Genomic DNA, 14,960 nt, shown 5'->3' with positions numbered 1-14,960 from the left:
GAATGGAAATTATTTCCTCCTTGAGAAACAATGTTCTTAATTTATCTTATGAATGGAAATTATTTTCTAATATCACTACTTGATATTGTTCTCACCTTTGAATACCCCTCTCACTCAAAGCCTTCAATTTTAAAGTTTATTCGGCATATTGCAAAGAAACAACACCCAGTGCTAGGACAAATGAATTTTGTCGTCTCGTTTTTCAACCATTGTGATTAAATGAGAAGATTAACTAGCGGGAATAGTGACCGTTGAAACGTCTTGAAGACATAGGAAATACCAAATTATTAATTCCATGATTAAAAACATTACCTTGGCAGGTGGTGTATTTTTTGCCTCTCACACCAGGTGGAAGACTAAATCAAGCGTTCTATAAAATCGGTAGATCTGGGCGTGATACTGTGCTCCCTTATGGCATCTTTAATAGAAAATATTTGAGATTATATAACATAAAAAAATCAATATTAATCCCTGTTCCTTTGAAATGTTTTCCTCTTGCAGACCAAACGAATTCCCAGACGGGAAAATTTCAACCGCAAGCTAGAGATTAAAACATCTTTGTTCATTTTCAATAGCACATAAATTGTGTTTTTAAATTTGAATGTTACAAAATTACACTTTTTTTTTAAATAGCAGGGTATTAATCAGGATAGATGCATGGATGGTTGACAGCTAGACGTATGGACGCTGGATGTTAGATAGATGGATAGTGTATGGATGGTAGCTGGTGTATGGATGGATGATGACGTATGGATGGTAGATGGTATACGGATGGATGGTGTATGTATTGATCTTAGATGGCACACGGATGGACGATGTATGTATAAATGTTAGATTATATGGATGGATGTTAGATGTATGGATGCTAGATAGTTCAAAAACTTTCTTCATACGTGTTTCTTTATTCCTCACGATGAAAAAAATGGGGTTTCAAGCGATCATTTTAATACGAACAGTTTAATGGTTTTTGTTGAATCGTTTGGATATAAGCTCTCTCCCATTCCAAAGATTATTTTATCTGCCTGCCCTTTTCTTCTGTTGAACAATAACCCAAAATCATTTCTTCATCAGCTTTTCTCATTCCTTCAAATTTTCATTCTTCTCGTGAAATAGAAATAAGTTATTTTTGATGATTAGCTTCAATCCAAAAATCCTCATTCAATTTAATCCTCATCCAATTATTGTTCTCATCCCGAGAACAATAACCAATACTATTCAGCAAATAATGATTTTCATTTCCGCTTTACATGATTAATTGCACAGGAACCAGGATTTTCCATTATAATGAGTTCAAAAGAAGCAGAGTTTACTGAACTGCAGAAAGTAAAATCACGAGGCGGCAGAATGATTATGGGAGAAGATCCAACCTGGGATTATTTGTTCATGAGAGGCGACAGTGCCAGATTTCTGTATGTATAGAGGTCCGCTGAGAAAGCGGTCACTTCTTTCTGGACGCTTCGAAGAGGTAGCTAAGAACGACGACAGTGGCAGCAACGACAATGCCGACTGCGCTCTGAGCCAGGACGGCGGTGGTCGAAGCAGATTCTGACTTACCTGAGGTAGATGCTCTAGGGGTGAAGCCAAGCTCAGAGAGCTTCTTATGAGACTCAGCGTAGTCCTTGAAGAACAAATCCTCATCCTGTTATCACAATTACAGACGCCACAACACACCGCACTTTTTCAGAGACAAGAGATAGATGAACAAATAAGTAGAAAGAGAAATAGATGAAAAAAGATACCGATGACCCGACTAGTCAGAGTGAGAGAGAGAGACGACCCAACAACTGGTCAAAGGTGGGAGAGAGAGATGATCCAATTGGTCAAAGATGGGCGAGCGATGGCCCTACAGGTTAGGGATGACAGAAAGAGAAATAGGTAGAGAGAGAGATGATCGGACTGGCCAAAGTGGGCACAAAGAGAGATGGTGACCGAAATGGTATGGGGGGGGGAGAGAGAAAGATTCATAAATAGAGTGGGGGGGGGGGGGGAGATATTTAGATAGATAGAGAGATGGGGGAAGAAATATATATATCGAAGAACGATAGATAAGGAGAGGGGGAGGAGATATAAACATCTCATATATAAATATAGAGAGAGAGAGAAGAAAATTTACTTTGGCATAAAGATTCATAGATAGATAGAGAGGGAAGGGGAGATATATATATCGAAGAACGATAGATAGGGAGAGGGGGGAGATATATATGAATAGAGAGAGAGAGGGGGGGGGGGGGGATAGATATAAATAGAGAGAGAGAGAGAGAGAGAGAGAGAGAGAGAGAGAGAGAGAGAGAGAGAAATTTACCTTGGCATAAAGCCCAACGTAACGGAGAAATTCAGGGTCCTCCATCAAAGCCTTGTCCGTGGGGAGTTTCAGCAGGCCTTCCTTGTCTCCCTCCAAAAGCTCCCTGCAACAAAGAGCGTGACGAGCTAGTCAACACAGTTCTCTTATTCTCAAGTAACGAAAAAGTCGACCAAATTGATCATTGCTCTTACACGAAGTAGGAATTGTCAAACTTCAAAGGCTCCCTCGTCCACGGGCCCTCAAAGCCAGATCTCTCCGGATGCGCCCTTCCCTGTTGACTCCACAGTAAGAACATGAAGATGGGGTCAACGCATGAGCAGGGCTCACCACTCACCAGAGTATGACCGCCGGAGAGTGCCACGATTTCCCTGTCCGACAGCCCCATCCTGTAAAATATATCCCTCAAATGCGAAACCCCTGCCCATAAGTGAAGTTTAATGTCTAATTTGTTTCAATAATATCCTTGTCTGCCAATATTAATCGTCCATTTTTGGGAGGAGAACCTTTCTTAGCATCGGGGAGGCGTCCTTCCCATGGGCAGACCGATGAATCCTGTAAGAAAAAATAGAAGAAGAGCATCAGGATAGAATCCAGCTGTCACCTGGATAGCTGGCCAGTTGAAGGAAAAAAGCGTTTCTCACCCTTCTGCCAGGAACAAAGTCAATAGTCGGGCCTCCAGTAATCTCGACAGCAACAACTCCAGCAAGCTAATGTAGCAATTGAATTTTGATTTGGTCAGAAAATCAGATACCACTTTGCAATGAGGATATAAAAAGAAGACGGTAAAAGTCATCTCTTAACTCTAAGGACCCGTATTGGAACAGCTTAATGATGAAGATAGATGAGCAGTTCAGATCGAATGAAAATTTTGTTTGAGTAGATGAATAACTCTTCCAAGAGCGACTTTTCAAATGGGGAAACTGCGGAGAATTCGTTGTAGTCATCACCTGATAAAGGTCAGCATATGTAATCTTCGGATGTTTGACCTTCACCGTCTCTGGTGGTAGAAAGAAAAACGCATTTCAGAAATAGAGCAATTCAATATCTGAATGACAAATCCAAACAATGTGTGACAAAATAATCCCTGTAAAATGATTTTCAAACATCAAAATCCATTGAAGAAAACTTGGTTTCAACAGAGGAGGGGGAATATGACGGATCGCGGGGAGACAATCACTAAAAAATAAAGTTTAAGAATGAATGTTAGCTTACCGCATAGTTCTAAGGCTATCTTCAACCCAGCGTTCGCACCATGCATGTATTCCTCCTCATGTCGAATGGACCCATTCGGACCACCGGTCTTTGTGGTCACATCATAAGTACCGGCATCATGCCAACTGCAAAAGAAAGCAGTGTCAAAAAGAACTACTGGGACGCCTCGGAATAGTAAGGTTCCTATACATGACGTGAGGTAATAAGATTCGAAAATAGAATCTGATTATATGCCGATTCTGTCCTAATTCAGCATAATTGGCGGGGGAAAGACTTGAATTTATCAGTAATGAGCCCAGACTATCATAAAGATGGAAAAAGCCAGAAAAATAGCAAAAGTTCGAAGGACAATTAGAAGAATGAAAATCTGATAGAGACTTATCGCCGACAGTCCGGCAGTAATACTGTACCCAAGAACTCGGCCGATGGCGCAGATCGTCGAAACGAAAAAAAACTGCAGAAGCTACTGTACGCTCCGGAAACGAATTAAAATCCGACGGTAGTTGTAGAATCGGAAGCGAAATTGGAAACTCACGCGAGCCGCAGCATGATCGGAGCGCAGTTCTTGTTCGCGATCAGCGCGCGGAGTTCTCTGCGCGCCTTGTCGATCTCCTTCAGATAAGCAGAATCCACGATCGGAGCCGCCATTGCACGCTGGCCGCCGAGCTCGAGGAGGAGAGCGTTGGACCTCTTCTGCAAGAAATCGAGCCGATAAAAAGATAACGTGAAATTCTCGTTTAACAAAAAAAAAATATTCCATGTGGCAAATCCGGATTGGTTAATAGACAATGCATCCCGAACGATCGAAGCCGTCGAAACCGTGAAACCCGTTCTCTGTAACTTCATCCTGCCCGTAAAATCCGTGTACCCATCCCATTTCCCAACTGGAGGTTTTTTACGAGGGTTTTTAACATAATATCCCAGAAAACGGCTCAGTATTTCAAAAAAGGAGATTCCACAAGATACTCCACTACCATGAGAGAACCCGATAATACCCTCCAATTCCCTGACGAATTGCAGATCCCCACGTGGGGGTTCCACTCCCCCGCCCGTTGAAATCCTCCGTAGTACCGAAACTACCCTTACTCATCTCGCAGAGCCGTTAAGGCTATGATGGTAATTTCCTTGAAGCGGGTGTTCAGTACCCGACAAATACAAGAAGAGCTCTCTGCCCAACGCGAGACGAGGTCTTCTTCCTCAGCGCTGTGTTCTCTGCTCCAGCAAACCCTCAGATTCTAGAGAGAGACAGAAGCGCAGAAGTAGAGAGAGAGAGGTTGAGGGAGAGAAAGCTCAAATGGGTCTGAAGCTGTAATTCTTCGGAAGCAGAAGAGAGGTGATTACTAGATTTTGGTACTTGGGTATTGAAGATTGGAGGAGATGGGTTGCTGCCAGTCGAGAATGGAGCTCGAAGAGACGCTGTCGAGATGCAGAGGGCGACGGCGGTACATGAAGCAGCTCGTGAAGGGGAGGCAGGCCTTGGCCGCCGCCCATTTTCTCTATCTCCGGTCCTTGCGGTGCACGGGCTCCGCTCTGCTACAGTTCGCCAGCGCCGAGTCGCCGGAGCGCCACCACTTGCCGCCGTCGTCGCCGCCGCCGCAGCCGAAAGCGCCGTCGTCGCCGGCGCCGAGCGCCTGTTCCGAGATCTGGACCTCCGCCGCGGCCTCTCCGGCGCCGCCGCACCCGCCGCCGCCGTCCACGGGGTGGGATTTTTGGGATTTGTTCTTGCCCACGTCTCGCCCCGGGGAGGAGGAATGGGTAGGAGAGTCTACGGTGGCTGCTACGGCGGTTTCTGAGGCGGCGGCGGCGGTGGCTCCGGCCAGTGAACTTGTCATGGTGGTCTCGAGGAGCAAGAAGGGCTTGACGGAGATCGTTAGAGAGCTTGATGACTACTTCCTAAAGGCCACTGAAGCCGGCAACCGCGTCTCTGTCTTTCTTGAAGTCCCCAACTCCGGCGTCTCCTGCGATCCTGCTCTCTCGGGCAAGATCTCTATCTCTCTCTCTCTCTCTCTCTCGATCAATCGCCATCTCCAGACCCATCTGCATTTCCAGATGTGGTCAATTTCTATAAGTAGATCTTGGATGATGGAATGATGGGTTTGTGCAGGGAAAATTTGCGGAAACGGGAGGAGTTTGAGCCCGCTGCGGTGGCCGTGGGGGTGGAGCTCGAAGGCGAGCTTCCATGGTGGATTTGAGAGACTGGGGGGAGAAGGGTCGGCGGCGAAAAGCGAGACGCTCTTCGTGGGCGACTTCCCCAGCCACCGCTCCACCGTGGAGAAGATGTACGCGTGGGAGAAGAAGCTCTTCCTCGAAGCGAAGAACGCGGAGAGGCTCAAGGACGAGCATGAGAAGAAGGTTGCCCTGCTGCGGAGGCTGGAAGCGAGGGCCGCCGATTACTTGAAGGTGGAGAAGACGAAGAAGGAGATTGAGCGCCTGCACTCCAGACTTGCTGTCGCTTCCCAGGCCATTGATTCCACCTCTCTTGAGATCGTCCGCTTGAGAGAGTCCGAGCTCTTTCCCCAGCTCCTCGACCTCCTCACCCGGTCTCTCTCTCTCTCTCTCTCTCTCTCTCTCTCTCTCTCTCTCACACACACACACACACACACACACACACACACACACACACACACACACACACACAGACACTCGTTCCATCCATCCATCTCTCTTTCTCTCTCGTTCCCTCCATCTATCTCTCTATCTCACTCTCTCGTTCCCTCCATCCATCTCTATTCTCTCTCGTTCCCTCCATGTATCTCCCTATCTCACTCTCTCTCTCGTTCCCTCCATCCATCTCTCTCTCTCAAACTCTCTCTGTGGTTCCCTCCATCCATCTCTTTCTCTCACGCTCTCTCTATGGTTCCCTCCATCCATCTCTCTCTCTCTCAAACTCTCTCTATGGTTCCCTCCATCCATCTCTCTCTCTCAAGCTCTCTCTATGGTTCCCTCCATCCATCTCTCTCTCTCAAACTCTCTCTGTGGTTCCCTCCATCCATCTCTTTCTCTCACGCTCTCTCTATGGTTCCCTCCATCCATCTCTCTCTCTCAAACTCTCTCTATGGTTCCCTCCATCCATCTCTCTCTCTCAAGCTCTCTCTATGGTTCCCTCCATCCATCTCTCTCTCTCAAACTCTCTCTGTGGTTCCCTCCATCCATCTCTTTCTCTCACGCTCTCTCTATGGTTCCCTCCATCCATCTCTCTCTCTCTCAAGCTTTCTCATGGTTCCGTCCATCCATCTCTCTCTCTCTCTCTCTTACGCTCTCTTGTATGGTTCCCAACATCCATCTCTCTCTCATTCCCACTCTCTCTATGGTTCCCAACACCCATCTCTCTCTCTTTCGCACTCTCCCCATGATTCCCTACATCCATTTCTCTCTATCTCACTCTCTCTATGGTTCCCTACATCCCTTCTCTCTCACTTTCTCACTCTCTGAAGCATTGTCTTGAAACGTGACGCAGGCTGAGGGGGATGTGGAGGAGCATGTACGAGTGCCACCAGGTGCAGACCCACATCGTCAACCAGCTCGAATTCCTCAACGAGAAGCAGTCGTCGTCCCAGACCCCCACGTCCGACCTCCACCGCCAAGCCACGCTGCAGCTCGAGCTCGAAGTCCAGCAATGGCACGCAGCCTTCTGCGATCTGGTCGAGTCCCAGAGGGACTACATCCACTCCCTCACCGGCTGGCTACGCCTCTCCCTCTTCGGCGGCGCCGCCACCGCCGGCAAGGCCAGCCACCACCTCACCACTGAGATGTACTCTCTGCTGGAAGAGTGGGAGCTGGCGCTGGACAGGGTGCCAGACAAGGTGGCCTCTGAGGGGATCAAGAGCTTCCTCAGCGCCGTCCACGCCGTCGTCCTGCAGCAGGAGGAGGAGCACCGGCAGAGGCGCCGGGCCGAGGCGGCGGAGCGGGCGCTCGAGCGGGCGGCCACCGAGTGGGAGGAGAGGGCGGCGACGGCCAAGGCCAGGGCAGAGGAGGAGAGGAGGAGGTGGGAGAAATTGGCAGAGGTGACCAGGGCCATGACACTGAACAGCCTCCAGACCGGGTTCCCCAATTTGTTCCAGGCCATGACTGGCTTCTCTGGGGTCTGCTCCCAGGCTTTTGACTCCATCTACGACCACCGCGGCTGCGGCGGCGGCGGCGGCGGCTCCGCCGAGCTCAAGATGCTCCTCGACTAGAGAGCCGGTGGACAAAGAGGGACCTCCTCTCTCTGTACAGTCAGGCTTTCCTTTTCTTTCTTCATTAGCTTATCATCCATCTTTTATGTTTGTTCCCTCATCTACTTCTACTTTCTCTCACAAATTTGACTCGTTCGGATGAAAGTATATATAAGATGTAATCCCTGGGTAAGAGGATTATTAACAGTGGAGTTTAGTTGAAGACATGAACAGGGGAGGGGGGCTCCCCCTGTTTTCAAGCAGACTTTCTTTCGTGTTTTTTTTTTTAAATTAAACATTTGTTCTTATTTAGACGCAACCAAAGGTACGCAGCATCCGTGAAATACACGTTTAAATTTGTGGAGAACGGATAAGGTACCACATTCAGTCTACAATATCGTTTTATCCATCCGAGAGGAATTAATTAGGGGGAAGAAGTTAATTTTAACAATAGCAAGTGCAAATGTTTGTTCAGCCAAACCCTGCTTATTCTTCCTGCTTATTCTTACTACGCACTTCTTCCAGCTTATTCTTATTTAGTCAGCCAAACCCACATCCATTTTCCTTGTTTTTTCAATTCTTTCAATTAAACACACGTACATTTCGATTTCACCCCAAAAGCTGGCATCTGAGGTATCTATATTTTCAATGGAAGATCACGTTAATGAAGGGGCTTAAAAGTAAACAGACCACCAGTTCATACAGGCCAGCTTTTCTTTCTTGTTCCTCAATTCTTATTCCGTCAATCATTTTCCTCCCAGAAAACGGAGGTAAACATAATTTCCGGGGAAGAAGGTGATGTTGATAGATGGAGTATAATTTAAAAGTAAACAGAGGAGAATTTACAGGGTACCTGGCCTGCTGAGATGGATAAACCAAAAGTCAACGACGAACTTAGGACGTCCTCCACTGAAGCTCGATCTGGAGCCGTCCGTTGCGGGAGTCGATGAGATGGTACCGCTCGTTGATCCTCCGGTTGCTGATCACGTCCCCAACGTTGATGTCCACGTACCCCAGCGTTTCCTGCTTGATCCAGAATAAAATAGAAAAATGATGACAAAAAACCGAAGACTAGTTCAACATTTCATTCAAGCTTATCACCTTGGAGTAGAGACCGATAGTGGGGGCCTTGCTGACCACCTCCACGTGGATTCTATCGTTCACCGGCGGCTCCTCGCACATGAACGTAAACTCCTCCTCCCACCTGGGATCTCTGTTCTTCTTAACGTGCTGCACGAGACAAAGGGACGGAAAAGTCAACAACCCAGAAGTCAAAAGTCAATGTCAAAGTCAAAAGTTTGAACCTTGGTCTTCCTCTCCTCGCCCCGGAAGAGGATGCGGACGAAGGGGTTAGTGTGGTGCTTTCCCTCGAGGTCCTGGCCTTCGTGGACGACGACAACGAGGAGACCACCGCCAGAGGGCGTCCCATCTGGGGCCTTCTCAACGACCGTGCCACCACTGCCGTCGTCTTCTGGCAGGTTGTCCAAGTCATCCTCCTTGAACGGCTTGTAAGTCGCCGCCACAATGAGTTGACCTCTGGATTTCTCGTTCTGGGGGTCTTTCGGGTCCATGTTCTTCAGCAGATCGAGGGTCAACTCTTTGGGCTCATCAGGTGTCAGATCTTTTAAGGCAATCACGTTCATCCCCATCTTCTCATGCTTCCCCACCTAGTAAAATAACAAACGAGCCAAGAATCAGACAAACATATTGTAAAAGACCTTTTTATTTTTTCTTTATTATTACTATTTTCTTTTGAAAGAAGACTAAGTTAAAGCAAGGGGCGTCATGTTGCCTGTTCCCAGTCGTAGACGAGGAACTCCAGGATTTGAGAAGAAGGGTCTTTGACTACGAGGTTGAACTCTTCGTTCCACTCGGGGTTCAAGTTGCTGTGTTTGACCGAGGTCTTTTTCGATGGGAGCTTTTCCTCTGATAATTTCATCTTCACGTAAGGGTCTGACTTGCCAATTAGGTCTTTCTTCTTCAGCTTGAGAGCTCGGATCACCTTCACGTGCAGGATCCCCACGGGTCTCTTCATTGCTCTGCAGAGATGGGGAAAAACATGTTACTTTAAAGGCCGGATTTCTCTCTGGGAATGACAAAGTACGGCGAGGAAGTGCATGATGAAATACTTGGATGGGTCCATGATGGATACTTGCAGCGTCTTGGGCCATAGATACATGTTTGCTACTTGATCCTTGATTATCTCCTGCGAGGGTAAAAGAAAAGAGAAATTTAGACATAAAAATAGGGATCTCCAGGTTTCCAAGATCGATCATGGAAGGAACTCGCAAAATTGCACCCTAATTTTACTCTAATAAATTCTACTCTTAGGCCCATATCGCCAAAAAGAAGGGTATTTTTTTTTAGGGGTTGTGCTCTTTGATAAGATTGGCTTTCAGAACGAGAGGGGGTAACTAGATTAGGGTTGGCAGATGATGATGAACAAATCATCGTCATTGTCCTTAATTTCTTAATCGTCATGGTCCCTAATTTCTTAATTGTCAGGGTCCCAAATGATCGTCATCCATGGGTGGCTTGAAATGATTGTGATCAAATCGTCATCCATGATCAGATGAGGACGATGACAAAGGCAAATCTTGAAGGCGGATTATGATGATGATGACCAAATTCCATTATCCACACGTCGTGTTCATCTGTGATACGATGTTTGATCATCATCCTCATCCCCATCATTGTCATCCCCAAATATCGTTGTCAGCGATGTTTGAGCTTGGACAGATGATGATGACAATGATGACTCATCATCAACTGATGGATGACAAAGGCATCCACTCTAATTGATGCCAACTTGATGCCAAATTCTAAACTATCCGATGGCTCATGATGGCTCTTTGATATATCCCATGGAATACTCTTTGGACAAAAAAATGAAGTTTAAAAACTCGAATGATGTACCTGAACTACACGATACGCGCCAGGGATCGCCATCACATCCGCACCCAGGAGCTTCAACCCAAAGTCAACATGTGGCTGTTGGAAAGTGAAAGAACCACGATTAATGGACCTTTTCAAGAAGACCAGCACATAATCTCAATAACTCTTCTCCACCTTTTCCATAAGAGAAACGAAAATATTAGCAAAACATGGAAAACTTGGGACCAGCGGCTTCAACGTGATCCGTGGTATAGCAAACACTTGCAAATCTACTACCTGAACGTACAAAATAAATTAGAACATTAAGCTACGTTTAGGCTCAACATTATTCGTGATTATCAGAGTAAGAATCATATTCGAAGGACGAGATAAGCAGAAACCTGCACAGTTGCTTTCAAACCAAATGCTTTGACGACAACAGTAATATTTGGGTTCCCCGCCCACTTCAATGATGGTTCCATGATTAACTCTTTCTCGTCTGTAGTGTAAACCTTCATGCCTGATAAATAAAACGCATTTTTTTACATAAACCCCAAACACTCTCCATATAGAAATCTCATCTGCTAGTGTCTATGACTGAAAGCGAACATGTGGAAGAGTACTTGGAGAGAAATGAATTAATTCGTAATCAATCAGTTATCTACAACAGTAACACAAACTTATCTATCGTAGTACACCAGAAGACCTAAATGAAAGTTCTTCTGATGGCCCTTAATCAGAAAACAAATTAAAGAAAGTAAGTAGGAAAAGATCAGCTCGTTAAGCCCCTAAAATAAATGAAATAAATTATATAGCTACCCAAACTTAAACCGTCGATTCATGATGTTCGCGTATTTTTAGAAAGAGTTATCATGAATTTAAAAATTATAGAAAATACTACTATAGTTGAATGTAAAAAGAAGAAGTTAGGCTAAAATTCTAAGCAGTAATGGGTCAGTACTGAAACTAAGCTCAGAAGATAGAGAACACTATTTTATACGAAAATGTGAAGAAATGCGAAAGATCATTCATCCTAAATAATTAATGAATTAACAGAGGGAAAACAGAAGAAAAAAGGTTGTAAACAGCGGCCTACTACCGACACACTAGATTCTTCATCCCATGCTTACTCACTGGTATTGGAAAAAACCGGTGATCCGTTCATTTCAACAACAAAGGTGTGAAAGATAAAGATGAAAAGGAAAAACAAAGCATAACTCTCAAATTTCAGATAAATTCATAAAGTTCGTCTCTCTATCAGTTTCGTTTTATTTCTGATCTTTTATTGGCAAGAGAAAGTGCGTCAGATGCCAGAAGTCACCTTCTGCCAGCTCCCAGACGCATTTTTTTCTAATTAAATATCATGTCTTCTAAAAAATTAAGAGACAGACCGTTTAGTTTTTTTCCTTCGACAGTAATTAATTAAACTTAATCTTTAATGATGAACGTCATAATTTGGACATAGTCGTATTGAAAAGGAGGTAGACCGGCATCGAGCGTCACTGATCCATTCAAAGAAGACTGCTGCCGAAGTTCAATCCCCTTGATAAATAACAGTATTATCAAGTATGACAGCCAATTATCAGGTTTCCAAAAACACAAGAACCAGCGATGGATTACTATAGTCGCTACAAAGCAAGCAAAAATATTTTTTAATTAAATCTTAATTTTACATCTTCAAGGAATAAGTGGTTGTGCGACAAGCATATCAAACGATAGTTAAAAAGACAGCATATTAATGAAATGATGAATCTCATCTGTACTCAAGGGAAAACTAGTAGATCGTAAGATGAGATGCAATGACTGATAATAAACGGACCATGGAGAGTGGGAGGTAATGTGCCCAGTGTTAGGGTTTCGAATTCCACGGAGTCAATTTTATACTTGGCCGTATTCTCCGCGATGATTGGTTTTGCAATCTCTTTAGCGGTCGTGCAGATAGCCTGTTCTCACATAATCTAGTAAGCACCCATTGGGCAACCAAATGAATTAAATATTAAAGATTAGGCACGGGTTAACCTTGTCCAGGTAAGGCCACATTGTTTCCAGAAACTTGTTCAGCCAGTCAATCTTCACGCGCAAGAGAAAATTAGTCAGATAAATGATATGAGGAAAACAAAACATTTGATTCCATGAAAGCCACCAAAGACCAAGAAACATACTCGATCGAAATCAGGGTTCTTTATCCAAAGTGGAATTTCCGGAAGCATGCGCTGTAATGTTTTTAAATCTTGTTCTTCAAGGGGTTTTACTTCAGGATCCTGTATTGTAGAAGGATTAACGGCGTTATCTTTTATTCCACCATTCAACAGATTCCTTGGTACAGATGATGCGTACCTTCACGGTTGTGGGCTGAAAGTATATGAAAAGGTAATACCCGACGACAATCCCGATCGAGACTCCCGTCCCAAAGCCGAAGAAACCCAGTATAGTACTGAAGAACCCCATCCTCGCTGAAACCCAAAGTAAACCAACCCGCTGAGATCAACCGCTTTCTTGGCCTCCGGCGACGGGGAAGTTACAACGGCAAGAGGAACGGAGAGCGGGTGGAGGAATAAGGGGCAAAGAGGAACCAGAAGATGAATCAAAATTCTACCCTATGCATTAAAATCGCGAATGCATATAGCTGGCAGCGCGTGAAAAAATAAAGAATTGCGTGCAAGCAAAACGTAAAACTGCTCATTAATCCAGGGCAGGATCCGAGTGTCGGTTACCTCTGCGCTATCCGCGAAGAACCAGAGAGAATGCACGATCGCCGCGGGCATGCGCAGATCGCGACGGATGATCGATACAAGGGATAAAACTAGATAGAGAGAGAGAGAGGAATTCAGTAAATAGGAATAAAACCAGAGAAAGAGAGAGAGAGAGAGCGGAAGAGAGAGAGAGAGAAAGAGAGATTTAGTGAACAGGGTTAAAACTAGAGAGAGAGAATAATTCAGTAAATATGGGTAAAACTAGAGAGAGATAGAGAGAAAAATTCAATAAATAGGGATAAAACGAGAGAGAGATAGAGAGAATAATTCAGTAAATAGGGATAAAACTAGAGAGAGAGATAATAATTCAGTCAGTAGGTCTTAAACTAGAGAGGGAAGAATTCAGCAAAATATGTGTAACACTAGAGAGAGGGGGAAGAATTCAGTAAAATATGGGTCAAAGTAGAGAGAGAGGGAAGAATTCAGTAAAATATGGGTAAGACTAGAGAGAGAGGAAAGAATACAGTAAAATATGGGTCAAAGTAGAGAGATAGGGACTAATTCAATAAAATACGGGTAAGACTAGAGAGAGAGGGAAGAATACAGCAAAATATGGGTCAAAGTAGAGAGATTGGGAAGAATTCAACAAAATATGGGTAAGACTAGAGAGAGAGAAGAGTACAGTAAAATATGCACAAAACTAGAGATATAGGGGGAATTCAGTAAAATATATGTAAAACTAGAGAGAGAAGGAAGAATTCAGTAAAATATCGGTAAAACTAGAAAGAGAGGGAAGAATTCAGTAAAATATGGGTCAAAGTAGAGAGATAGGAAAGACTTCAGTAAAATTTGGGTAAAACTAGAGACAGAGGGGACAATCAGTAAAACATGGGTAAAACCAACGAGAGGGAAAAATTAAGTTAAATATGGATAAAACTACAAAGAGATGGAAGAAGTCAGTGAATTGGGATATAACTGGACAGAGGGAAGAATTCAGTCAATTGGGATATCCATAGATAGGGGGGAAATTTTCAGCAAATAGGACTAAAACTAGAAAGATTGGGTAGAATTCAGTAAAGAGGGACAGATATATAGAGAGGAAAGAATTCAGTAAAATACGGATTTAACTAGGGAGAGAGAGGGAAGAATACAGTTAAATATGGATTGAGCTAGAGTGAGAAGGAAGAATCAAGTAAAATAGGGATTAAACTAGAGAGAGAGGGATAATTTAGTAAATAGGTTAAATAACTGGTTTCACAGATTAAAAACATAGATGTATCTTAACTGGTAAGTGTTACATCGGTGTCTTGGCAAAGCGTACGTTTTTTCGTGCGTGCTGCTACGTATTGCTCAATTTGTGATTATTTAAATCCTGATTCTGATCTCGTGGCCTGTTGGGACACGTGTGCCAAATGCCAATGGACATTTTCAGTTTTCCCCTTCAAAGAAAATATCTAGTCGAACTGCTCACGAAAAAGACGTCCTTTATCTCTTCTCTTTATTTTTCCCCGCTTATTACACGTGACTGCGCAGCTGGCAAAACTATACACTTTCCTTGATTTTATAATAGTATACACCTCAATAATTGCGATTTTCTTTGGCTTTATCCAAGATTTTGACTTTTAGGTTTCAGTGAAAATAATTCAGCGAAAAGTGAAGGAAGAAAATACAAATGGGCTGACCAAGAGGGCTTACAGTCGTCTTCCACGTATACAAAAAGTTACT

The 14,960-nt window shown here is 44.3% G+C and overlaps 3 protein-coding genes across 4 annotated transcripts; 1 reads left to right on the top strand and 2 right to left on the bottom strand.

Moving 5' to 3' along the window:
• Positions 1–1,255: 1,255 nt before the first annotated feature.
• On the bottom strand, positions 1,256–4,210 carry LOC144710323 (putative L-ascorbate peroxidase 4, peroxisomal). The gene is made up of 9 exons (XM_078584058.1): positions 4,050–4,210; positions 3,515–3,639; positions 3,250–3,299; positions 2,944–3,009; positions 2,806–2,854; positions 2,637–2,719; positions 2,494–2,573; positions 2,303–2,405; positions 1,256–1,639 (listed from the first exon to the last, which is right to left on the bottom strand). Exons 1-9 carry the CDS (start codon positions 4,160–4,162, stop codon positions 1,439–1,441), a joined length of 870 nt encoding a protein of 289 aa, XP_078440184.1. The 5' UTR covers positions 4,163–4,210; the 3' UTR covers positions 1,256–1,438.
• Positions 4,211–4,696: 486 nt separating this feature from the next.
• On the top strand, positions 4,697–7,820 carry LOC144710749 (pyridoxal-phosphate-dependent serine hydroxymethyltransferase, putative (DUF632)). Its single transcript, XM_078584597.1, has 3 exons — positions 4,697–5,492; positions 5,619–6,054; positions 6,972–7,820. Exons 1-3 carry the CDS (start codon positions 4,892–4,894, stop codon positions 7,687–7,689), a joined length of 1,755 nt encoding a protein of 584 aa, XP_078440723.1. The 5' UTR covers positions 4,697–4,891; the 3' UTR covers positions 7,690–7,820.
• Positions 7,821–8,310: 490 nt separating this feature from the next.
• SYTB (Calcium-dependent lipid-binding (CaLB domain) family protein) lies at positions 8,311–13,399 on the bottom strand. 2 transcript variants are annotated; one of them, XM_078584599.1, is made up of 13 exons: positions 13,257–13,399; positions 12,880–12,995; positions 12,705–12,803; positions 12,562–12,612; positions 12,362–12,485; positions 10,944–11,062; positions 10,738–10,839; positions 10,585–10,659; positions 9,798–9,874; positions 9,461–9,707; positions 8,973–9,335; positions 8,770–8,898; positions 8,311–8,691 (listed from the first exon to the last, which is right to left on the bottom strand). In XM_078584599.1, exons 2-13 carry the CDS (start codon positions 12,988–12,990, stop codon positions 8,563–8,565), a joined length of 1,626 nt encoding a protein of 541 aa, XP_078440725.1. In that variant the 5' UTR covers positions 12,991–12,995; positions 13,257–13,399; the 3' UTR covers positions 8,311–8,562. The 2 variants fall into 2 exon arrangements, with proteins under 2 accessions (XP_078440725.1, XP_078440724.1); XM_078584598.1 differs by lacking the exon at positions 13,257–13,399 and having other exon boundaries at positions 12,880–13,195.
• Positions 13,400–14,960: the final 1,561 nt, after the last annotated feature.

The sequence above is a fragment of the Wolffia australiana genome, chromosome 12, assembly GCF_029677425.1.
Source record: "Wolffia australiana isolate 7733 chromosome 12, ASM2967742v1".
Classification (NCBI taxonomy): Eukaryota; Viridiplantae; Streptophyta; class Magnoliopsida; order Alismatales; family Araceae; genus Wolffia; species Wolffia australiana.
This window is presented reverse-complemented; position numbering and strand designations above follow the sequence as displayed.